The following is a 25770-nucleotide window of genomic DNA, read 5'->3' on the forward strand; positions in this document are numbered from 1 at the left end:
AATTCTTATATTTTGAGAATAGAGTGCTAGACCTAAAGTCAGGAAGATCATTGTAGATAATGCTATTATTTGTTATGTCCTGTCTTCTTAGAGGTTATACATCCATACATATATACTCATACACAGGAAGAGTTGAAATTCAGCCTGAGATACTTACTAGCTGTATGACCCTGAGCAAGTCTCTTAATCACTGTCTACCTTAGTTTACTGATCTCTAAAATGGAGTTAATAATGCTTTCCTCTCAAGGTTGTGGTGAAAACAAAATGAAAAAAACAGTTGTAAAGAGATTTGCTAACTTTAAAACACTATATAAATAATATAAAATTATTATTATTATTATTACATTCTTGGTACCCTACCCTGCAACAGGTAGCCAGAAGCAACCATTATTACTAACTCAGCTATACCACCAAATACATATATATATATATATATATATATGGACTCATGAACCAAACAACATATAAATGTGTGTTGTATTATTTTTTAGAGAAGACAAATTGAAAGATGAGCCCTGTCAGCTTAAAATTTGCCATAATGAGGAAGGGAAAGGATTAATCTCAGTTGATCACAATGTATTCTATATGTACATTTCTATATTTTGCAATAAGGATTTTGTATTAAGATTACTTAAGAGACTTGAAAGCTTTTTTTCTTCTTTAAACTAGAAAACTGCTCTCCTTTCTCACTTTGTATACCCCAGAGTACTCCCTCATTTAAGCTCTTACAAATTGATATTTTGAAGAAACTCAGTGGACAGCATAATCTAAGCGGTGAGGGTCACAAGACAAGACAAGAGGGTCACAATTGTTCTAAATGAAATAATTATCAGGTTGTTCTTTGTGAAAACTTCTTCAGAAGACTAATACAGATGAAGCTTAAAGAAGCTTCAACTTCCTTTCTTTATTCCTCTCCTCCAGGGAAATTATCTTAAAATATTATGTACTAAACAAAATCATGCCAAAATTAAGAATGACTGTATAAATACAGTGTGATCCAGTCTGGATCTTTTTTGCACAGGATTTTTTGCCAGGTGAATTCATAGAATCCGATGCCATTCACTAGATGGTAGTTTGAGTACTTTTTTGTCAGTTCATTTCTCCAACACTTTTTGAAGTTCAACATTGTTAAAGAGAAAAAGATCAGAAGTTATTGGAATCCTTACAAAGTGTTAAGTCATTAGAATTGATAGAGACAATAATTATCTAATTTAGCATGGTTCAGTATGATTGATCTGATCCTACAAGGAGATATTATAGGCCAGAACTTGAAACAAGGTATTAAGTGGAATTGAGGAGACAATGTTTAAATCTAGTTTAGAATTGATTTAATCCTACAACAAATAATGGTTTCCCAGTGATATAATGATTAGTGTATACTCAGTGTACAGCATATAAGCAAGAAGCTCTCAGGGCCAGAGACAGAAGCCCATTCTCGGAGGCAAAGACAGATTCATTCCATATTCCACCTTGGTGCTGGCTGGAGACATTCAGAGGGAACTAGGGGCTAATGCTCAAGACTTTGAAGGACACAATAAAGGACTGGATTTTAACTCCTGGCTGTATTTGGGGTGATTGATTTGAACCGAAACTAAGGCTGCCTGCAGAAAATCTCCCCAAGAAACCTGCTCTCACAGAGAGCATCATATTATAAAAGAAGAAGAACACTACAAGAAGTGAATTATGTTTTTCACAAAATTGACTCAGCATAGACCAAAGAGACTCCACTTCCATGGGAAGTCACTGAAAGAGAGCAAGAGTTTAAAGTAATTTGGTTTAAGTTTAATAGTATTACTGTGAGATTGGATATTGACATGTTCTGAAAATTCCTGAGCCAGGTTAATATGATCACTGGGGTCATGAAAACGTGACATTCTTCACCATCTGAATTTAGCAATCCATTAGACAGATGTTTATGACAACAATGAAGTGCTCTAACCCCCAAAAAAGCAATTCTTTAAAAAGTTATATAGAGGGGAGGATTCTGGGAAGATGATAGAGTAGGTTGCTAAATTTCAGGCTCTCCTGATTTCCCCCATAAATAGAATGAATTTTCACCTCAGAAAGAACATAGACTGGTGAAAAATCAAGACTTGGGACAGAACTGGGATCCTCCTAATACAAGTGGAGAAGATCTGAAAAAAGACCCTGGCTAGGGATTAACCTCTATAGGGATTAACACCTCAGGCTAGCTCTTGGGAAATGTCAAGTGAGAACCCCTCAGGCTAGCTAGATGTGGCTAGAACCTCCTCTGGAAAGGAAAAGACTTTCACTTCCCAGACCTTTTGTTGAGTTGGGATCTTAATCTAGGATGACTGAGTGAACCTTTACTGATTAGGAACACTAGGCCCAAGAGTGCTGCTGAGACTGGACCCTGGGTGAGAAAGAACCAGCACCCGGTGAGTGCAGAGGCAGTGGGGCAGGAACACTGTTGACTACAAGCACTTGAGGATGATGTAGCTCTTGGTTTGGGGTTCCCTAATCAGGGGAAAAACGAAGGGGAAGCGGTCCCCCCCCACTCCATGTGTTATGGTGGTTTTAATACCTCCTTTAAAAAGGGGCGGACCAAGATGGCAGAGAAAGGCCGACTTTCTAAGCTCTTCTCTTACCCTCTTTTCAATATTATTGAGCCTCAAAATAGTCTTGGTACAAATTCATAAAGATGAAAAAATAAAGTATAACAACTCCCGCAAAGAAAATCTGCAGTCTCCCAAAAAGGTTTGGAAAAAATCAACACTAGGGCACTTGAATAAAACAGAAAAAAAATTTAATTGGGCCAACTAAAAAAACCAAATTAAAACCCCCCCAATCTTAAGTGCTAAAAATCACAAGTCCAGGTTCAGGTTAGGGAAAATGTATCTTTATTCTCAGTGAAGGGATGGGCGGAAGAATGGCGTACAATGTTGCAGCAGTCAAAAGCCATCCCACCACCACGACCACAGCCAGGAGAATGGACTCCACCCCTCTCCCCATTTCTCTTCCTTTCCTCTCTCCCTCCACCCACCAAAATTCCATTTCCTGTACAACACATCAGGACTTGCAAGAGTGGGCAGGGCATTCTTTATCCAATCATGTATAAGGGTTGTCAATTACTTTTACCTCATTACTTGGGACCTCAGTCCATCAACTCAAACCTCAGCCCATTACCCAATCAAATCAAATTTGAAATTTAAAATTAAAAAGAATTTAATTGAAAGTAAAAAAAAACTTGAACTAATTAATAAAAAGAGTTGGTTCTAGAAAAAGCCAATAAAATGGATAAGCCTTTGATAAATCATAAGAAAAGGAAGGAAAAATGAAATTAGTAGTCTTAAAAATGAAAAGGGAGAAATTTTTGGAAGAGAAATTAGAAAATAATAAGGAGTTATTTTGCCCAATTTTTCCAATAAATTTGATAACCAAGTGAAATGGATACACCTCCCAAAATATAGCTTCCCAGACTAACAGAGGAGGAAATTTGTTGAAAATTCCCATTTCAGAAAAGAAATAGAACAGGCTTTAATCAACTCCCTAAGAAAAAAATCCCCAAGACCAGATGGTTTACATGGGTTTCTACCAAAATTTAAGAACAATTGGTCCCAATCTATATAAATTATTTGATAAAATAGGAATGAAGGAGTCCTACCAAATTCCTTTTATGACACAGACATGGTACTGATACCTAAACCTGGTAGGTTGAAAACAGAAAAGAAAATTATAGACCAATCTCTAATGAATAATGATTTCCAAAATCTTAAATAAGATATTAGCAAAAGACTACAAAAAATCATCCCCAGGATAATACACTGTGATCAAGTGGTTTATACCAGGAATGCAAGGCTGGTTCAATAGGGAAAACTATCAATATAATTGGCCATATTAATAACCAAAATTAAGCTATAATCATCTCCCAATAGATGCAGAAAAAGCTTTGACAAAATCCAACATCCATTCTATTAAAACAGTTGAGGGTATAGGAATAAATGGACTTTTCTTAAAATAATCAACGCATCTATTTAAAACCATCATAAGCATCATTAAAAAGGACAAACCAACCATTCCCAATAAGATCAGGGTGAAAAAGGTTGCCCACTATCACCTTACTTTTAATTTGTATTAAAATGCTAGCTTTGACAATAAAAAGGAAAAGGGTTAAAGGAATAAGAATAGGCAATGAAACCAAATTTTACTCTTTGCTTTGTATATGAAATTATATTGAAACCCCAGAATTCTACAAAAAGTTATTAGAAATTCCACAACAACAAAATTTCTGGTTATAAAATAAACCCACATAAGTCATCCATTCTTAACATCACTAACAAAATCCAACACTCAAATTACAAAGAAATTCCATTTAAAAGTCACATGTATAAAATATTTAAAATCTATCTGCCAAGGAAAAAAACTTTAGGCAAAATTACAAACCACTTTTACACAAATTAAGTCAGTCAACCAACTGGAAAAATATTAAAATTTCTTGGATAAGACAAATATAATAAAATGACAATACTACCCAAACTAATCTATTTGTTTGGCTATACCAATCGAACTCCCAAAAAACTATTTTAATGCCTAGAAAAAAAAAACAAAATTCATTGGAAAAACAAAATAAAAATTTCAAGAATTAATGAAAAAAAAAATCAAATGAAGGTACACTGCCAATCTAAAATTATATTATCAGATTCAAAACCATTTAGTAACTGGGGAACAATTAGTTATCATGGAATATTGGGTTCAAGGGACAAAACATCAACAACTTGCAACCTGTTTTACAACAAAAACCCCACTTTTGGGATAAAACTTACTTTTGACAAAATTGCTGGGAAAATTGAAACTAATAGGCAAAACAGGCATTGATCCCACACTTAACACGTACACAAAATAAGGTCAAAATGGGTTCTACCTAGGCAAAAGAAATTATAAAAAATTAAAGGAACACAGGATATTTACCTCTCAACCTTGGAAGGGAAAATTTATACCAAGAAAACAAACTTTACATCACAAAAAAAAACATATATCAAACTCAAGCTTTTGTACAAAACAAACTAATCAACAAATTAAAAGGGAAGCAATAAACGGGAAAAAACATTTTTTACATCAAAAGTTCATAAACCTCATTTCCAAAAAAAGAAATTCTAATTTATAAAAAATCAACCATTCTCCAATTTGATAAAGGTAAAGGGATAAACAACAATTCTCAATAAGAAATTCTTTTAAATAAAAATCTCCAATCATTATTAATTAAAATCAAATTAAAACAACTCTAGAACTTACACCTTCAATTGGCAAAACAGGGAAAATAATCGGAATTTAGGGAATTGGGAAAACAAGGGACACTAATCATTGTTTAAAACGGGAAACATAACCATTCGGAAAGGGCAAAACTATCTCAAAAAATTCAAACTTCAACCCCCATCCACAGTTTACTCTGGGCATATCCCAAAAATATAAAAGGGAAAAACCTGTATTCCAATTTTTTACCCTTTTTATGGCTAAACTAAACTCATGGATCCCATCATTGGAAACTAAAAAATTTGGTATATAACATTAAATATTATTCTGAAAAGACCAACAGGGAATATTTCAAAAAGGCCGGAAAACACAAAACATCAGGAAAAGAAACACCCAAAATCATTTATATACCAACAAAAAGGGAATCATTCAGGACCCCATCCCAGAATAATCCCATTTCCAAGGACAGAATGAACTGAACCAGCTACCCCACAAAAGAACTCTGGGAATGACAAAAACCATTACATTGAATTCCCAATCCCTATATTTTGCCCACCTCATTTTGATTTCCTTCACGATATTTCAGGTCTGATTCATTTGTACACAAAATAAGGTTTTGTCATGAATACTTATTTGTATCTAATTTATATTTAATATATTTAACATCTACTGGTCATCCTGCCATCTGGGGAAGGGGGGTGGGGGGTAAGAGGAAAAATGGAACAAGAGGTTTAGCAATTGTCAATGCTGTAAATTCCCATACATATAACCTGTAAATAAAAAGGCTATTAAATTAAAAAAAAAAAAAAAAAAAAAATTGAAAAAACCCCACCATTGAAACTGTTTGAGAACAAAGGGTTTGGAAGACCACAAGTAAAAACCTTCTACCCTAAGGAGTAACATGAAATGCCCAAAGAGAATTTATAGAAGAACTCAAAAAAAGAATTTGAAAATCAAATGAGAGACATTGAGAAAAATTTTTTTTAAAAATCCAAGAAAAACAAGATAATGAAAAAAAAGTTAACCAACTAGAAAAGGAAGTACAAAGTCTAAAAGATGAAAATAATGCTTTAAAAATTAAAATCAAGCAAGGGGAAGCTAGTAAAGCTATGAGAGAAGAATAAATAACAAAACACATTATAAAGAATGAGAAAATAGAACACAATGTGAAACATTTTATTAGAAAAGTAACAGATCTGGAGACTAGATCAAGAAGAAAAAATGTAAGAATAATTGGACTGCTAGAAATGTTGTTACCAAAAGGAAAACTTTGACCCAACAATGCAGAAAATAATCCAAATAAATTGTCCTAGAATGAAAGCACATGAAGGGTAAATACAAATAGGAAAAATCCACCAATCACCACCTCAAAGAGATCCTTTGAGTAAAACACATAGAAATATTATTGTCAAATTTCAAAACCTCCAGATCAAAGAGAAAATTTTGCAAGAAACAACAATTCAAATACCCTGGAGCTACAATTGTATAAGATTTATCAGCAGCCACAATAAAGGACTGCAGGTCCTGGAATCCTATCTGCCAACAATCAAAAGAACTAGACCTGTGGCCAAAAATGTCATATCCAGCAAAATTATCTGTAATTTTGCATGAGAAAAAAATGGACTTCAACAAGCTTGCAGATTTTCAGGACTTTCTATCAACCAAATCCAAACTCAATAGAAAATTTAATATATAAGAGCCAATATGAAAGATCAATTTTATAGAATTTAATATGGACAAACTATTTAAACATGGACAAATTGTTTATGATTTTTTTTCATGTATAAAATGTATACTATAGGTTCAAGATTCACATCAATAATATGGTAGCTCAAAAGAGAGTGACAGAGTTAAGAATAATTTACAAGGAGGTAAAAAAATGGACATTCATGAATACAATGTCTTGATCTGGTCATTTGTTATATATTTTGAATCCTTTTGTATTCCTTTTCTGTTTTTCTTTTTTTTACCGTTTTTCTTTTTTTTACTGTTTTTCTTTTTATTTACTCTATTTTTCAAATAAAATAAATTTTTTAAAAAGTTATGTAGATATCACAAGTTATAATGTGTACATATTTGAAAGTAATTGAAGTATAATGCATTGAAGAGAAATGCCTATGTAACTATATATTTTTCCATATATCTGGAAATAAAGATTTTAGCTTCAAAAAAAAGTTACATAGAATCAAAATTTCAATCAAATCAAACTTCATACCCTTTGACCCAAAGATCTCACTACAGAACACAAGCTTAAGAAGTTTGAGCTAGGAAATTAAGGCCCCATATTAGCCACACTATGTTTTGTAGTACTATAGAACTGAAAACAAAGAGGATGCAAATCACTTGGGAAATGGCTGTGCAAACTGTGGTTCATGAATAAAATCATATTATTGTACCTTAAGAAATTATGAATTTGAGGATTTCAGAGGAAAAAATTGGAAGTTGTATGAACTGATACAGAACAAAGTTAATGCATATATATATTTTGGGATGATGATGGAGTAGGTTGCTAAATTTCAGGCTTTCCTGATTTCCCCCATAAATAGAACCTGTTACAAATTACTTATCTATATACATTCTATATTCTAGCTACATTGTCCTGTTTGCTGTTCTTTATATATGACACTGTATCTTTCATCCTTTGTCCTCTCATGTCTCTCATGTCTAGAATTTACCTTCCTACCACTTAAAATTCTTAGTTTCCCCTTAGCTTAGTTTTCCCCTTAGCTGCTAGTACATTCCTTTAAAAAATTACTGTTTCTATATATTCCTTTATATTTATATTTATATTTACCTGCATGTTTTTACTGATAAAATGTAAGCTCCTTAAGAGAAAGAACTGTCAAGTTTTGTTTTTGTATGCCCATCATCCAACAAAATTCTTGGCTGAAAATGGGTAGCTCAAAAATGTTGATTGATGAATTGGTTGATTAAATATGCATGTCAGAAAATCACTTTGTCTTTTCACAGCTTACAAAATTAAAGCTGAAAAAAACCTTAGAAGCCAACTATTTCAACCTCTTCATTCCTCATTTTATGGAGTAGAAAACTGAGCCCCACCCCAGAGAGGTTAGCTACCTTATCCAAGCTCATTCATGTGGTAAATAGGAGAACTAACATTGGGACCCAGATCCTTTGACTCTTGATCATGCTGTATTCAACACTGTAATATATAAAATAAATATACTGATTTGATACTCCTCAGAGATGACTAAAATATTAAACTAAAAATAAATAATATAAGTATTTTGTTTTCTTTTTCTCTTCTAGCTTTGAAGTCCTCACCTTCTAAGAGAAGATGTAATTCTATTGCTGCCTTAAAGGCTACATCACAGGAAATCATATCTTCTGTGAGCCAGGAATGGAAAGATGAAAAATATGATTTGCTTACTGAAGGGCAGAGCTATAGCAGCCTTGATGAAGAAGGTAATATAGACTAACTTCAGATCTAGTTGCTATGGAAATATACTCATTCACACATGTAAGAATTGTTAGTGTTAGATTTTTGTTGTTGTTTAGTCTTCATAGATTACACCTCATAATATTGATCTTTGATACAAATTAAATCATACCAAATTAAAATGCCTCTCTGTTCAACTGCTTTCCCTCCCCCCACTAATTCACCATCTGCAGAAATCAATATCAGTTATATATATTGTATTTCTGATATTCTGATTGTCTCAATGTGCATTTCTTAGAAGAATATATTTGGTAATCTACTAAATACTCAAACACTGAAACTTCAATGGGTCCATGCTTTCATGGGTATGAATGTTTATTTTCTAGAGAGAGAGATATCACCATCCATCCATGTCTCCCACACAATACTTTTCTTTAGTTTTCTAGTTTTTAATGAATTTTTTAAAATTAGCAAATGTAAACATTACCCTATACAAAGAACAAAAAAAAAGAAGATTGTGAAAACCAGAAATTTTATTTCTTGTTTTATTTTAATAGTATTTTATTTTTGCAAATACATACAAAGATAGTGTCAATATTCACTTTTGCAAAACTTTGCATTCCAACTCTCTCCCCTCCCCAAAATAGCATGCAATTCAACATAAGTTAAACATGTACATCAATCTCTATTTTGTATAGCTTGTTTTGAAATACGTTAAATTTAATGATGAATCTTGTCCTGCCTGTCTCTGCCCCCTTGTGAACTTTTCTTCTGTGCATTTTTTAATATTTCATAGATCTGCTTTTCTTCCTTTTCTTCTTTTTTTCATGTTCTATTCTTAAACATGTTCTCCCTGATATTCTCCATATCAGATCTCACCTAATGAAGATCTTCATTTAGGTTAGAGATTATCCATCTATTTTATGTCATGAGCTCCTTTTGCAGTATGCTGAAACCTATGGATTCCTTTTCAGAATATTATTTTAAAAGCATAAAATATATAACATAAATATAATATTTATAATATAAATGATATAAATATGTTATAATATAAAGATATAATGATATATAAGGTAAAATTATATAAATAATATATAAATGTATAATGTAATAATAATTTAAAATATGTAAATTATGTATAAATACCTATAAATATATGCACAAAAATATAAAGGTATAATATAAATAATATATAAGGTTACAAAGGAATTTAATTATGTCATCATAAAATTAGTAAAATTTAAAACACAAACACACACACACACACACACACACACACTCATTTGGATCCCTCCTCCTCCCTTTCCTCCCAAGTTAAGAACTTCCGCTCTCTAAATCGTTTTACATTTTGTGTTACCAGGGTGAATACTAGTCAAGCTGTCCATCAGTATTCCATTTTTAATAAATCAACATAGCTTATTTTATAGAGTGATTTAAGATTTTAAAAACTATTTATATACATTATCTCATTTACTCTTCACTACAATCCTGAATGATACATACCTCTCTTATTGAGTGGATTATTACTTTATCATTCTTTGGAGGAACCTACCCCTTCTTTCTGGTTCTGACTCCCTCTCTCTACCAAATAACCTAAGATTTTGGGGTTTGTTCTTCTGGAGTTAACACAGCTTATTAAGTGCTTGAAATGGAATTTAAAATGAGATGTTCCTGAGTCCAAGTATAGTCCTCTATTTATTGTACCTCAGATTCCTGGATACCACTTATTTCTTACATACATAAACATTAGGCACACTATCACTCATATTTAATTTTAGATTTTATTTTAGGAGGAATATATGAAGGTGATTAAAAAGAGTCCATGCTGACTTCAGAGAGTGTGGTAAATATGTGGTAAATGGGAATCAGAGACATGTCAACATGATCTTCCTTTCCTTTATGCTAAAATGAACCTGCAAGTCTCATTCTAAAATTACATAAAGAGTAAGAGAGAACCAAGCATATTTTCCTGGTTTTTGAACTATTAGTCTCTCCCAAGAGGGTATCTAATATATCAAAATCATTCTAGAAATACAGTAATCTCTGAATAATTTAAAATATATATCACATGAAGAGCAGTGGAGAAGCACCTGGTATGTGTGAGCAGACAAAAACATAACAAATTATAAATTTCAAAGAAGAATAAGAGTAAAAGAAAGCATGAGGAGAATGTCAGAAAGAAAAAGAAGGGAAGATACTCATGTTAAGAGGGTAAGAGATGTAAGGTAGAAAACCAGACTGTTCTAATATTATTCTTTTGATGTTAGGAGAAAGCAATGACTTCCAAAATGTTGAATACCCTTTGTGGTATATTTCTAGCACATGGAATAGAATCATACAGGATAGACAAGCTCAGTTGGCTCATGACTGGTACTACTAAAAGGAACATCCAACTTATCTAAATGAAATTACTGTTTCATTTGAGTAGTGAGATGACTTTTATTCTTAGAATCTAATTACAGGAATATCCTTGGATAATGTTAATAAAATATCCATTACTTAGAACAGGCTTTGGTTGCAATTAGCTTATTTATTATCCTGTGCATATCTTGCTAATTTAAAATTCTTAAAGCTAAAACAAAACTCACAACTTCAAAAGAACATTCCTAAAGTAATTTCTATAAACTATTTTAAGTTAATTTCTATTTACTATCTCTTTTCATGAGGCCTCTTGTGTTTCTATAGAAGTAAAAAAATAAAGTTAATCCATAATCAAACATATCCACCTTGTGTTTTTGCCACAATTAGATGACTATTAAATCTAAAGTATGCTGTATTAACTACAATTTATTATTATTGTCACTGTTTACATGTTTCACAGCACTGGGATCCAGACACCGACCAGACCTTGTGCCAAGTACTCCATCTCTGTTTGAAGCGACTTCCTTAGCAACAACAATTTCTTCTTCTTCTCTGTATGTCAATGAACAATACCCACACGATGGGACTACACTTTATTCAACCAGGTAATAATTAGCTTTCAAGTAAATGATCTAATTACCCATCAAACAGTGTTACCATAGTGATATCATGCCTAGGACAATGTCTCTGCCTGATAGTTTGATCAAAATGCCATTTTATCCCAATTTTCTCTTCTCGGAAGTAAAAGTTGGAAAGATTATCATATTCTGTTGTCATAGATCTGAAGAATTCATCAGTAGAAATAAGGCATATGTTTGTCTTTTATGATAGCTCTGTTTAGAGATTAATAATATAGCTATGTGAAGGGAGCCAAGTCTTTGATCTGTCATTTTCTGCAAACGGATTTTTTTTTCCTAAACAAGCAATTCATTAATATTATATGGCCCATTCCTAAGTTATTTTAATATTCATGTCAATTAGCTAAGTGATTTTTATAAGCATTTAATGTGGTTTTCATATTTTCCATGGCTTGTTAGAATTAACTAAGTTAAAGTATACAGTATAGTTATTTTATTTTATACCTTTTTGGAGAACATTTTGAGATTTCACTTTGCTCTGCTCTGCAGCAGTATGGCTGCTGAGTCATGTAAGAGTTTAAGTTTTGGGGGAAGCTAGATGATGCATAGACCACTGGCCTTGAAGTCAAGAAAACCTGAATTCAAATACTGCTTTGCATACTTAATGCATTTTACATGTATGACCCTGGGCAAGTCAATTAACTTTAATTGCTTCAAAAAAAAGGAGAGTTTTATTTTTGTTTTTAATAATGATCATAAAAATAACAGGCTCTTCAATGTTCCATATACAATTTGGATAATATTGCTCTAAGATCTTAAATAATTTACTTATTTAGAACTACAAAAGGTATTTGCTTAGGTTAGTCTCTCAAGATTAGAGAAATTTGAAATGATATACATGATATTCAGTTGTGCTTCAACTCTCTTAATTTAGTAGGCAAAATTAGAAGCAGCTAAGTGGCATTCTAGACCAAGAATCAGGAAGGCCCAAGATCAGATTCATTGTTGTGATTATCAAATGAGATATTTGTAAATCACTTAGAACATTGGCACAAAGCAGCTGCTAAAAAATGTTTATTCCTACCCCCCCCCTCACCCCTAGCTAAATTGAAATTTCCTTAATATATTCTAAATGGAGAAAAATTGGTTTACACAGAAATGCATTTGCATTTCAAAAAATGGTGTATCCTTATATCAATGAAATCATAATCCCTCTATATAATGGTACTTTTCAAGTTAAAGGCAAATATATAAGTGAGGATTAATAGAAGGGAAACTTAAAGGCTTAAAGGTTATACTTTTGTTGTTATTTGGTCTTTTTTCAGTCATGTCCAACCCTTCATGACCCCACTTGGAGTTTTCTTGGCAAAGATACTAGAATGGTTTGCCATTTTCTTCTCTCATTCCGAGACAGAGTTATATGACTTGGCCAGGACTTGATACACTAGTAAGTGTCTAAAATCTGATTTGAGCTCAGGAAATTGAGTCTTCCGACTGAAGGCCTGGTATTTTATCCACTGCTCCATCTAGGTGCCCTAAGTGCTATACAAGTACCGCTAAAATATCAAAAATAAAAGTACCCTGTCATCTAGGGTCTCCAGTTATTGTGATTTTCTTGTGACTGGGTCAATCAATAAACATTTATTAAGTACTTGCTATATGCTAGACACCGTGGTAAGCCGTGAAGATACAAAGAAAGGTAAAAGACATCCTGTGTTCTCAAGGAGCTCAAGGTCTAATGTCAGTACCCACATGTTACTTCATAAACATTCAGAACTTTGTGGACACCATGTTCTTTTCTTCATCCTCTGTGTTTTTCAAAGTGACAATATAACTATTCTGATCTTGCTTGTAAGATAGGGGTAAATGACCTCTAGGACCCAGAGTTTTTAAATATTTTAAAAATCTTGCTATATGGAAAATATACATATGAAGGGCTAATTTTATGGAAGCAAAATTCCCAGAACTTCAGATCTTTTGTTATAAGGGATTCTTTTCAGCTTCCTGAGAGGTAGGAATGCTATCTTCTTCATCTTTGTAACTTCTCTTCCCTTCATAATCACTTGCAAGACTACCTTGCACATGGCAAGAATTTTAAAAGTATCTTATTGAATTGAATTAAATCAAATTTTGATGAAAATAATTTGGTTAAGATGTATGAATCTTTTGTTATTTAGGAATCTCTACAGTGATGGTATTTGCTATAATGGTATTTTTCCTATAGCTAATGTTTTTTTTTTATCAATTACCCACAATTAAAATGATTTTAAATTTTTTATAGACTGAATTTTAAAATCACATCATTATTTAAAATGTCACATTGCTAAAAATATGTCTCCAAAGCTCCTTATTTAAAAATGAATGTTTCCAAGTTATTAATGGTGCTTATTTTCTATTAGAATTCCAGTCTGCTTGAGCTTATAATTTGGATTCTTCTGTAAAGTACAACTGCAGTTGGATTTCCTGTATTATAAAATGATTAGGGTTTTTTAAAAAGTAGAAAAGAAAAGAAGTAGTAAAATTGGAGCAAGGAGGAAAGTGAGGGGAGGATATGTGATCCCTGCCTTGTAGGAGCTAGGGATTAATCTGGGAAGATGAGACATGTGAAACAATGTAAACTATGAGAAATATTTGTGAACTATTTTGCATTCTCTTCTATTGCTCTCAAATTAAGTACAAACTTTGTGGATACAGACTATAAAAGGCCACCAAAATTTGGAGAAATATGTGAAGACTCTGATCTTTGCCATTATTCCCTTTAGTTAACATGGGAAAAGCAAGAAACAGCAAATGAATTATAACTGGAAGGCAAGTAGCACTCCATCCATGTACTTCCAACCCCCTAGTCCTAGTTCAAGTAATGTCAAAGAATTATCATCAATAAACTAAAAAAATTAGAAAGGATTGTCACCATTTTTATTGCCATCATTTTTGCCTCCTGAACCCTGCTGGAGAGTGAGATCTTCGGACATCATGTGTTCTGACATTGAGTTCTGGAAACTAATCTTTTTTGTTGTTGTTGTTGTTGTTGTTTATTTGCATTTTATTTTGCTTCTCTTTTTTTTTTTCTTGTGTGACATGATAATTGTATAAATGTGTATACATATATTGGATTTAACATATATTTCTATCATTTTTTTTATTTATTTAATAGCCTTTTATTTACCGGTTATATGCATGGGTAACTTTACAGCATTAACAATTGCCAAACCTCTTGTTCCAATTTTTCACCTCTTACCCCCCACCCCCTCCCCCAGATGGCAGGATGACCAGTAGATGTTAAATATATTAAAATATAAATTAGATACACAATAAGTATACATGACCAAACCGTTATTTTGCTGTACAAAAAGAATCAGACTCTGAAATATTGTACAATTAGCTTATGAAGGAAATCAAAAATGCAGGTGGGCATAAATATAGGGATTGGGAGTTCAATGTAAAGGTTTTTAGTCATCACCCAGAATTCTTTCTCTGGGCGTAGCTGGTTCAGTTCATTGCTGCCTGGAAACTAACCTTAATTATACTTTGAAATAAGAAAGGATCAAATGCAAATTTTATCTTTCATATAAGAGATTATTCTGCTTTTTATTTGTTATGAGTCACTTTTCTATTGAAAAGAAGTATTTTTATCATGGCACTTTCATGTTATATGTACATATCCTTAAATGGTCTCCAGCTAACAAAACAATCAGTGGTTGTGCTCAGAACCTTTTTATAACTTTGAACTTTTCCAGAATGTTTATTAATATACTATAAGGCAATGGTTAGATAGCTAAGTTAAATATTTCTGTTAGGAAATTTTTAAGACAAGGTAGTATAGCAGAAAGAAAACTGTCCTTGGAACAGGAAGACCTGAGTTCCATTTCCACTTTTATGCTTATTTCTCTATAACTTTGGGCAGTTAATTAACTTCCCTCAGTTTCCTCATTGGAAAAATGAAAGCAGCTAGACTAAATGGCTTCCAGAGTAGATCTATGATCTTGTCATAATACTCGATATCTCATATTTAGTCATGAACTCTTCCCTTATATAAAAACCTAAGAGGTAATTTTCCCATGCTCATCTAATGTGCTTATATAGCTTTTTGTGTCTAAATCATATCCTCATTTTGAGCTTATCTTAATATATGGTATTGAATAAGTACACTGAATAAGTAAATTAATTGAGTTAGCATTGTCATTTTTATTATACTTACCTAGTCTATTTATGGAATTAATTTCTTAAATTGTTTATTTTCTTTACGTCTATAAAAAGTGTTTTGTAATTGTATTCAGATACTTCCAATTTGTAATTTAAAAGGTAGACTCTAAAATATTTTATACTGTCTGCAGTTAAATGGAATTTCTCTATCACTTCCTGTTGAGTTTTGTGGGTAATATAAAAAAATTCCAATGATTTGTTTGGGTTTATTTTATATCCTGAAATTTTGTTAAAATTTTTAATTGTTTCAACTAGTTTTTAGCTGATTTTTTAAGCATAGCATATCATCTGAAAAATTCATTTTTTTCTCATTGTCTATTCTTATCTCTTCAATTTTTTTTTCTTATCTTATTGCCAAAGCTAGCATTTCTAATACAATATTGAATAATAATGGTGACACTAGACATTTTTAATTCACCCCTGATCTTATTGGGAAGGCTAGTTTATATCTATTACACATAATGTTTACTCTTGTTTTTAGATAAATACTACTAATCATTTTAAGAAAAGAATCATTTATAACTATGCTTTCTAGAATTTTTCATAGGAATAAGAATTGCATTTTGTCAAAAGCTTTTTCTATTTATGATTTTTGAAGGTTTTAATTATTGATATGATTGACTATGCTTATAATTTTTCTAATATCAAACTACTATCAAACATGCATTCCTGGTAGAAATCACACCTAGTCATGGTATATGATCTTTGTGATATGTTGCTATAATCATGCTAGAATTTTAATTGAAATTTTAACATTAATAATCATTAGAGAAATTGGTCTATAATTTTCTTTCTGTTTTTGCTTTCCCTGCTTTATGTATTAAAACCACATTTGTGTCATAAAAGGAATTTGGAAGTATTGGATGGTATACTGTCAGTAGTGAGATCAATAGAATAACCTTTGCAGAGTTGATTATTGGTCCATTCATTTGTTTTTTCATGTAGAAATAAAAACTATTTTTAAAATACTGAGAATGAGAAGGTAAGAGGAGAATAAAGTATGATTCCCTGGGAAGGTAGCATAGCATAGTATTAAAAAAAAAAAAATGAAAGCTGAAGTTAGGAGTTCCAAGTTTCAAGTTTAGCTCTAGCATTTACTAAGTCTTATGACCTTAGGGCAGTTGACACATCATACCTACAATAAAATTTTTGACTTGAGAAATGTGATATTTCCATATTATCTTCTCCAGAAACTATCTTGATGTATCTTGTCATATATTTGTTTCTTCTAGAGCAAAGTATGATTTAAGTGATACTTTTAATGTAGTTTGAAAGGTAGCCTAGGAATTACAGACATATCATAAGTCTAGACGATGTTTCAATTGTACATTTTTTATTTTTCAATTCTGCTTTTTTTTCATTGTAAATCATCCCATATAATTCCATATTCTTAGGAACTGTGGAATGTCATAAAAACATGGAATCAGGAACACTTAGATTCAAAGCTCACCTCTGACAATAGCTGTGTGACCCAAAGCAAATTAGTTAAACTCTCTTGGCCTCAATGTCTTTATCTGTAAAACTGAAAATAATAAAAGCTTCTCAACACTTCCCTCAGTGTTATTTTTGAGGAATAAATGCAATAGCATACGTAAAGCACCCTGGAGACCTTGAAACACTATTGCAGTCTCTGTTATTATTACTTCCTTGTTTTTCTGAATTCTCCACATTTGTTATTCCTTATTGTACAATAATATTCCATTTCAGTCGTTGACCAACATTTGTTTATTCCTAAATCACTGGACACATTTTTGTTTTAATGCTTTGTTATTACAAATAAAGCTGCCATTAATATATTAATATCCTAGTTGAGATAGAGTTAAGAGAATAAAGTTTCACAGATATCCTGATTATTCATGTTTCCTTTTGCAACAGTCAGATAGTAAGAAAAACACTTGCTAGACTTAAGTAGAGAAACAGAAAGGAAAGAATTCTCTGAATCACAAAATAAAATATCTAACAAAAATTTTCTCTAAATTTTTAGGTAGTCAAATATCACTTGTCTTACTAAAATTAAGCAATACAAATTGTTTTTTATGAAAGATATTTTTTTAAAAAGAATAAGAAATAAACATAATGAAATTTTGAAAATAAACTTAAAAGGTCAAACAAAAACTAAGTTTGAATGTGAGAATAAAGATTAATAGAGATAAACAGGGAAACTGTTTTAAGGAACCATAGAGGATAAAGCAATAGCAATGCAAAACATACATGTATAAATTGGCATGGTAGATAAATTTGTAAATTAAAAAGTTGACCAAATTGTTAAAAGATATATAAAATAATATTACAATAGTGGAAGAGCTTAATATTCTTCTTTCAGACCTGGATAAATCTAGTAGAAGCATAAAAGGAAAAATATAGAACTGAACAAAGTGTTGGAAAATTTAGAACTAAAAACCATGATATTTTCTGAGTGGGAACATGGATGTCTATATTTCTTAATCTGACAAGATGTCTTATAAGGCAATTTTGTTACCATCTTTTTCAATTTAAAAAACACTTTAAAAATTGTATGTAACAAAAGTTCACCAGTTCATATGTAATTCTTTTTTTGTTCTTTGTACTTTAAAATTCTGTGTTTTATTAGATTCATAATGAAAAATAAAATTACAAAATAAGTTGGCTTTAGCTCAAATGTTTGAAGGGTCCAATGCAAATACAGAGATTTTTTAAATAAATAAATAAGCTTCTAGGAAAGAAAAACAATCCTTCCCTACAATACATTGTCTTTTACATAGATAATAAATACTTAATAAAAGCTTACTCTACCAGAATTCTGTTGCAGTGACACATTCTGTTGTGGAAATAATTCTGCTTTCTCAATGGTATTCTATTCTGCTAATGAGGACCTAGTTCTGTTAAGTGGTAAGGAACAGGTCTGAGTAGAAATAAGCAAAAGACAAGCTCTCTCTCTTACAATAGCAAATCTAGAAACTAATTTGGAGAGATTCTTGTCTTAAGATTGACAACAGGATTCCTTAAAGATGACACCAAGAGTAACTTAGTGATTTAAAAGAGGGACTTGGAGCAGCTAGGTGTCACAGTGGATAGAGTATCAGCCCTGAAGTTAGGAGAACCTGAGTTCAAATCTGACCTCAGATGCTTAATTAGCTGTGTGATCCTGGGCAAATCACTTAACTCCAATTGCCTTAGGAAAAAAAAAAAAGAGAGAGACTTTTCACAGTAACTTTTTCATTTTAACAAGAAACAAAACCTTGAACAAAAATGATTAGGCTCTAAAGATAGAATTTCAGGCATTAGCTAATTATTTGGGGCCTCTAAAATTACAGCACAAATGCTGTTATTTATTCTGCACACATTTCAGCTCTGCATAGAAAATTTACTATGATAAGCCAAAAATTAGTGAGAAGTTTTAGAAAGTGGTTAAATTTTTTTAAAAATATGTCTCAAAATTTGACTAAGCATTTTTCTTTCTGATTTTTCCTTCCCAACCTGTCAGTCTTATTCTTTGACATATATTTTGTTTTGTGGTTTTATGTCAACATTTTTTCATGGAAAGCATCCCTAAGAGAATATCAATAACTACTGCTATCCCTACAAAATGTTTGAGAATAATTATACAACTATTAAGAGCATCTTTGATTGAAATATAAGAAGGAAACAGATAGACTCTCACAAATAATATTATACAATAGATTTTACAGTCACACAGTTGATTGAAAAATATAGAGAATATAAGATCTCACCCTGTTAACTATTAAAGAAAAATGTTTTGATTTAGTAAACAAAAAAACTCTTTTAAAGTCTCTTTTCTAACAAGATGTCTCCCAAGGATATATCAGAATCTTTTAAGATTGAATACGAATTGTAAATACAGAGATAATTTTGTTCAGTGATCCTCTGATAACTAATATCAAAGCAAAGTCTGAAACAAAATAATGTGCTCACCAAAGACATTTGCCATTATCCTGGAGGACTGTAGGTCATATTCCACATAGACAGTTAAGTTCTTCAGATGTTTCTGTATAGAAAAAACATTTTGTTGCTTCCATTAAAACTGCTGAAATATTGCCATCTACTGAGACCATTAATCATTCATAAAAGTCTGGTCTAACTAAACACATTTAAAAACCAAGTGGATGAAAAAATTATATTATCTGACTGTGATGTATAGTTTATACCACTGTCTAATATTGACTATCCAATTCATAGAGCTGATATATCAGAACACATTTGTAAAACAGACACCGAGATTGAACAGTGACCTGCATTCAGAATTGAATGGATGGAGAAATGTGGGTTGGATTGTGTTAAGGGCATTGCACAGTTCTTTTTTTGCTGAGGCAATTGGGGTTAAGTGACTTGCCCAGAGTCACACAGCTAAGAAGTGTTAAGTGTCTGAGGTCAGGTTTGAAGCCAAGTCCTCCTGATTTTAGTGCTGGTGCTCTATCCACTGCACAACCTAGTTGCCCCCACAGTTCTTTTAATGATCCCCACCATCTCCCTGAAAAAAGGCCCACATTTTTAATATCAGTATTTTTCTAGTTACATTCTAATATAGTTAAAATTTCAGGTCACCGAAAAGCCAATGGAAATGATACACAGTAGAAGTGAGTAAGATGCAATATAGAACTGTGCACAAGAGAAGTAGCCTAAAGGAAATCATACAGAAAGCTGTATGATGAGAAAACACAATAGAATAGCCATGCAACAAGACAAAGAGATAAATTGTTAGACAGCTTTCATGTTCTACGGACTAAGAGATCTAGAGGAAGCTCCCTATCTGTGTAAACTATGTATACTACCTCGAGGTTTTTTAAACAGAAAAAATGATGGCACAGATCAAGAAATATACAATAAACACCTTTGGATGAGATCACAGACACATTGAAGTAGCATCTATCACAAATGTTTGTCTTATCCAGATCTGATACTAGCCTTAAATTTCTATAAAATTTAATAAATAAAATTAAATTTCTATAAAATATAAATTTCTATTAAAAAGCTATTTCTCTGTTTTTCTTGTCATATTGCTCAAGAAATTGTCATTTCTTGCCCATATATTGCCCCCTTATACATAATAAGTGTCCCTTAAATGCTTATTAATCAACTAAATACAGCAGTTGTCACTTTCAGAAGTGATAATGAAACAATAACAAAAGACTAATTGAAGAAACAGGTATAAAAAATGAAAGATATCTATTTGTTGCTTCTCCTTTCTCATCTTGTTCATATTATTTCATATTATATTCAATATTATTTCATCAGAACCTCTCATTTTTCCAGCACTCAGTTATGATCCACATTAAAAAAAATTTTAGATGGTTCAATAGACAGAGAGACCTGGACCTCAAATCCTAAATTCAGATATAGTTCAGACATTAACTGACTCCGAGATCCTATTCAAATTACTTAACCTCTGTCTGCCTTAGTTTCCTCATCCATAAAGTGGGGTTGATAATAGTATTTACCTCCCATGGTTGTGAGGATAATATTTATAAAATATTTTGTAAACTTTAGAGCACTGTATAAATACAAGCTATTGTTATGTATAGGAGTTGCAGATTCTTCTGAATTTCTCTGGATTATAATTTGATGTGAGATGTGGATCTATAAAGGAAAAAAAGATCTGGTCAACAACTGTCTCAAAAATTCATCTCTTTTGCTTTTCCAGATGTAGCTACATTTGTGCATTAAATTAATCACCATAAATTAGAGACAACAAAATTGAACTCTTAGGAACATTTAAGTCCCAAATGATAAATCTTTATTGGATGAAGCTCCTACTTATTCACTATTAAGCATTAATTATATCACAGACCCAGGCCATTTTTGATGAAGGACATCTAACTCTCTAATCATTGTATCATCAAACCTGCAGATAACAAGGGAAGTTGTTTTTTTCACTTGTGTTGCTGACTGAAAGTGAAACTGTTATTGAAAAGCAGATTAATATGGTGGAAAGAGCACTAGATGTGGACCCAGTAGATTTGGGTTTGAATCCCAATTCAAATACTAGCTATCTAACTTTGAACAATTTGAAAAATGTATTTTGATCCTCATTTTCCTTATATGTAAAATGTTATAGCAATATTTATACAACAGTTACCTTATCTGGCTACTCTGAGGAATAAACAGTTTTATGAAGTATATGCAAATCTGTGAGGTTTATTTATACTGTTGCCTGGTGGAATCTTTAGATTTTAATGATATTCATTTTATGATAATGTTTATGTTTTACTTTAAAATTCCTTTTTAATAGGTATTGTTAAATGATTAAGTAATATGATATTATTTTATATATATATATATTACATATATAATTCATGATTACTACTAAATATGCAAAAATTTTCATATTTGTTGCTTGAGTATACATAGATATTTTAGAATCATAAAAAGTAAATGATTATGATGAAGTCTAGATATGGGGTACCTAAATGAAATTAGGATTTAGTTAAGGTCTAGTGGCAGGTTTGGGGTACAGGGAGTCAAATAGAGTTCCCCTACAACCCCCTTGGATTGGTGCAAGGATATGGCGTTAAATGAGGTCTAGTAGCTGTGCAAGTCCCCAATAAAAGCATTTATCAGCCCAAAAACCTAGATTGATAAAAGAGATTTATTATTGGGTTTGGAAGCAAGGTTAAAGCATAGTTAAGGAAATAGGTTAAGGCAGAGATAAGGAGGCACTGGACAGAGGGTCCAGTGGACAGAAAGTCCTGACATGCCAGGCATAAGGCTGGCATGTTTGGAACCTCTGCAAAGAGGGGGTCCCAGCATGGCCCTTTTATAATGGGAGATTTAGCTAGAGGGGCTTTTGGGTGTAGCCCGAATTGGCTCAGATCCGGGTGGGGGTGTGGCTGGGTCATGTCCGGATCTTCTTTCTATTGGAATTCAAAGGGACCAGGATTTGTGAATCAAAAGGTAATTTACATAACTAGGGGGGTTGGGAATCAGAAAGAAAGGAATCTTAAAGGGACCACATCCACATCAATTACAGGTGATATTTGTGCACACAAACATAAGAGTACATCAACTATGCAAAATATGGCATAAAATTTAGTCTCTAAATTGAACTATAGGTATCAAATAAGATACCTTTCTTTCCCCTGTGAAATTTATGAATATTCTAGAATCACAAAGATGCTCTAAAAATGCTTCATTTGGAAGCACTCCTATTTGTGAATAAAATGTCAATGTATTCTTTTCCAGTCAAGAATTGTCAACATGATTCATCAAATGTGGAATATAGTAAATGCCCTCCATAGCCTCACACTTTAAGTCATCCAGCAATTCTATATTTAGTATTAAATCAGAATCCACCTTAACTTTGTAACCACACTAAAATCAGAAGATTAGACAAGGGCATGCAATTCTTTATTGCCTAGGGAAATCTAATTATTCTGTCTTATCCAATAAAAGGGGAGATTAAAGAGAACAGGCTGATTTCTGAATGAAAGATTTCAATTCTTTAAACTTTCAATAATACTGATTCTGCTATAATACCCTTCAGCAGGTATTTTTCTACCGCAAGATAAGAGTTAGTGATGTGATTCCAGTGGTAGAGAATTGGGGTGTGAGAATCCACTCTGGGTGCAGGTCCCATGTAAAAGAATTCACAAACCCAAAATCTGAATTGGCAAGAAAAGGGATTTTTATTGACACTGAGAAGTCAGCTTTGCTAGAAAGACAGACTTCTTAGTGGCAAAAGATCCTGTCAGGGAAAATGGCAAAGGTTAACACTGAGAAGAGAGTATCTTCAGAGCAGGCAAGAGTTCTGGCAGGCAGCTGTGGCAAGAAGAAAGCTTCTTGGCAAAGCATAATCCTACTTCAGTCTTTTGCAGAGATTTGGAGTTCAAAATTGTCTTTTTATAAAAAGTCTAAAGCTGGTGCTTCTATTTACTGCCCCCAGGCCTAGATTTCCAGTTGAAAAGAGAGTACTTATGTTAGAGTTTCAAGCCACTCAATAGGAATATCAGGCCCAAATCTCCAGCTGAATTTAAATTCTAGCTACCGGGAGTGATCCTGGGCTAATCTTCAACTCAATAGAGGATGCAACTAGTCCCTGCCAAGATTTCCAACAGAATGAAACTACTTAACTGCCCTGAAGGGTGAGTCTCTGTCAGAGGAGAGTTTCAGAGTTCACCCCCATTGCTTCCCTGAAAAAATCAAGGGGGACAGTTTCGGGGTTAACCCCCATCATTTTGAAACCAAAAGGGAACTTAAAACAGGAAACCAAGTATAGGAGCATGGGTATGATAACTAAAAAATAAAGGCATATGTCTGAGCAGCTTGGTGATATTATAGAGTGCAGCCTCTGGAATTAAAAAGACTCCTTCCTGAGTTCAAATCTGTGCTCAGACATTCACCAACTGTATGAGTCTGGTCAAGTCATTTAACCTTATTTGCCTCAATTTCCTCATCAGTAAAATGAAGGTAGTGAAGGAAATGGCAAACTCCAGTATCTCTGCCAAGAAAATTGAAAATGAGATCACTAAACGTCAAACATTACTGAAACAATTGGACCTACCTAAAGAACAGATAACCCTTATTTTATTGTGCTAAGCCTGTCCAAAAATGGTCTCACCAAGCCTTTATACAGATCTAAGCACCATCCAAACTAATTTCAGGATTCCTTGGCTCTTTACAAATCCCATTAAGATTTCATTAGATTTTTACAAATTTTCATTTGTATTACAAAATTTTCATTTTATTACTTGATTTTAATAAATAAAGAAGTGACACCATGGGGGAAGAGATCTTTGCTTCCTTCTGAATTTCTAGCTTTTTCCTTTTATTGTAACTCACCACGTCAAAATTGTTACTGATCTTGCTACACCATATCATTGTTATTGATGTGAAAACATTAACTCAGAAATTTCTGGCACAGTTATTAGAGCAATAAAATGACTAATCAAAGCTTTTGATAGAGCTAAATTCATATTATTCTCAATATTGACTTAAATGTAACAACAAATCATGTATAATCTTTATTCTTGATTATTTGAAAATTATAACCTTCACAAGTGAAATAAGTTTACAATTCTAATTGTCAACCTAAGTATGAAATAAATAAATAAATACACACACACACACACACATACACACACACACAAACACATATATACTTTCTTATATTAGTCAGAAACATTTCAATATGTAGTATCCAGAAATTTCTTCTAAACTACTACTTTAAGAAAATAGATATACAACCTTTTATTTTTTTTAATAAAAGCAAAATACTTTAGGAATCTATTCAGTCATATGTAACAATTTTAATAGCTTAAAACTATTTAAATAGTTAATTAAACTTTAATAGCTTAAACCTGCACCTTGATTTTTGGGACACTATATAGATATAGGGACAAAGAGAGAGAGAGAGAACAAATACCATTTGAGAAATTCAGAAGTACTTAACAATTGTCCTAGACTGCTTATTATTATGAAACCTCATGTCTTAAATGCCAATATTTTCCCAGAAATTCTGAATAAACACAAATCATGAAATAGTACAGCACCGGAAGAATTAAAATTGCAATACTAAAAGGCATCTAAATCACATTTGATGTCTATAAGAAATAATAATTTATTACCAATAATAATAATTAACATTTACATAGTATTTTGAGGTTTACAAAGTACTTATTATTTGTATTGTCTCTTAAGGTTCATAATAACATTTTGAGGTAGGTTCTGTTATTTTTCCTATCTTGCAAATGAAAAAAGTGATACTCAGCAAAGTCAAGTGACTTGCTTGAGGTGATATAAGTTCATAGGTATCAGAGTGTGTGGCTCAGAAATGGTGAGTGACCACCGCATAAAAAAAAAAAAATTAAAAAAAAAAATGCTGGAGATATCTCTAGGAGCAAAACGAAGGTTTATTTATATGTTCTCACGAGAAGCAGGCATTCTTCAAGTGGAAAAAGCAATTAAAAGGAGGAGACATCTTAGAGACTGGTTTAACAATTTAAATAGTCCCTAATACAAATACACCACTGACCCTCACACTTATTGGCTGAGGATTTTACATTCTAAAAACCAGAACTACCCATT

General features: G+C 32.2%; 1 protein-coding gene across 3 annotated transcripts in view; it reads left to right on the forward strand.

Annotated features, from left to right (window-relative positions):
• PIP5K1B (phosphatidylinositol-4-phosphate 5-kinase type 1 beta) overlaps positions 1-25770 on the forward strand; it is a 341035-nt gene that overhangs the window by 255898 nt on the left and 59367 nt on the right. For all 3 annotated transcript variants that reach the window (XM_031943518.1, XM_031943523.1, XM_031943521.1), the window contains 2 exons: positions 8482-8637; positions 11433-11577. In XM_031943518.1, coding sequence (XP_031799378.1) covers positions 8482-8637; positions 11433-11577 — 301 coding nt within the window. The remainder of the gene's footprint in view (positions 1-8481; positions 8638-11432; positions 11578-25770) is intronic.

The sequence above is a fragment of the Sarcophilus harrisii genome, chromosome 1 (genome assembly GCF_902635505.1).
Source record: "Sarcophilus harrisii chromosome 1, mSarHar1.11, whole genome shotgun sequence".
Taxonomy (NCBI): domain Eukaryota; kingdom Metazoa; phylum Chordata; class Mammalia; order Dasyuromorphia; family Dasyuridae; genus Sarcophilus; species Sarcophilus harrisii.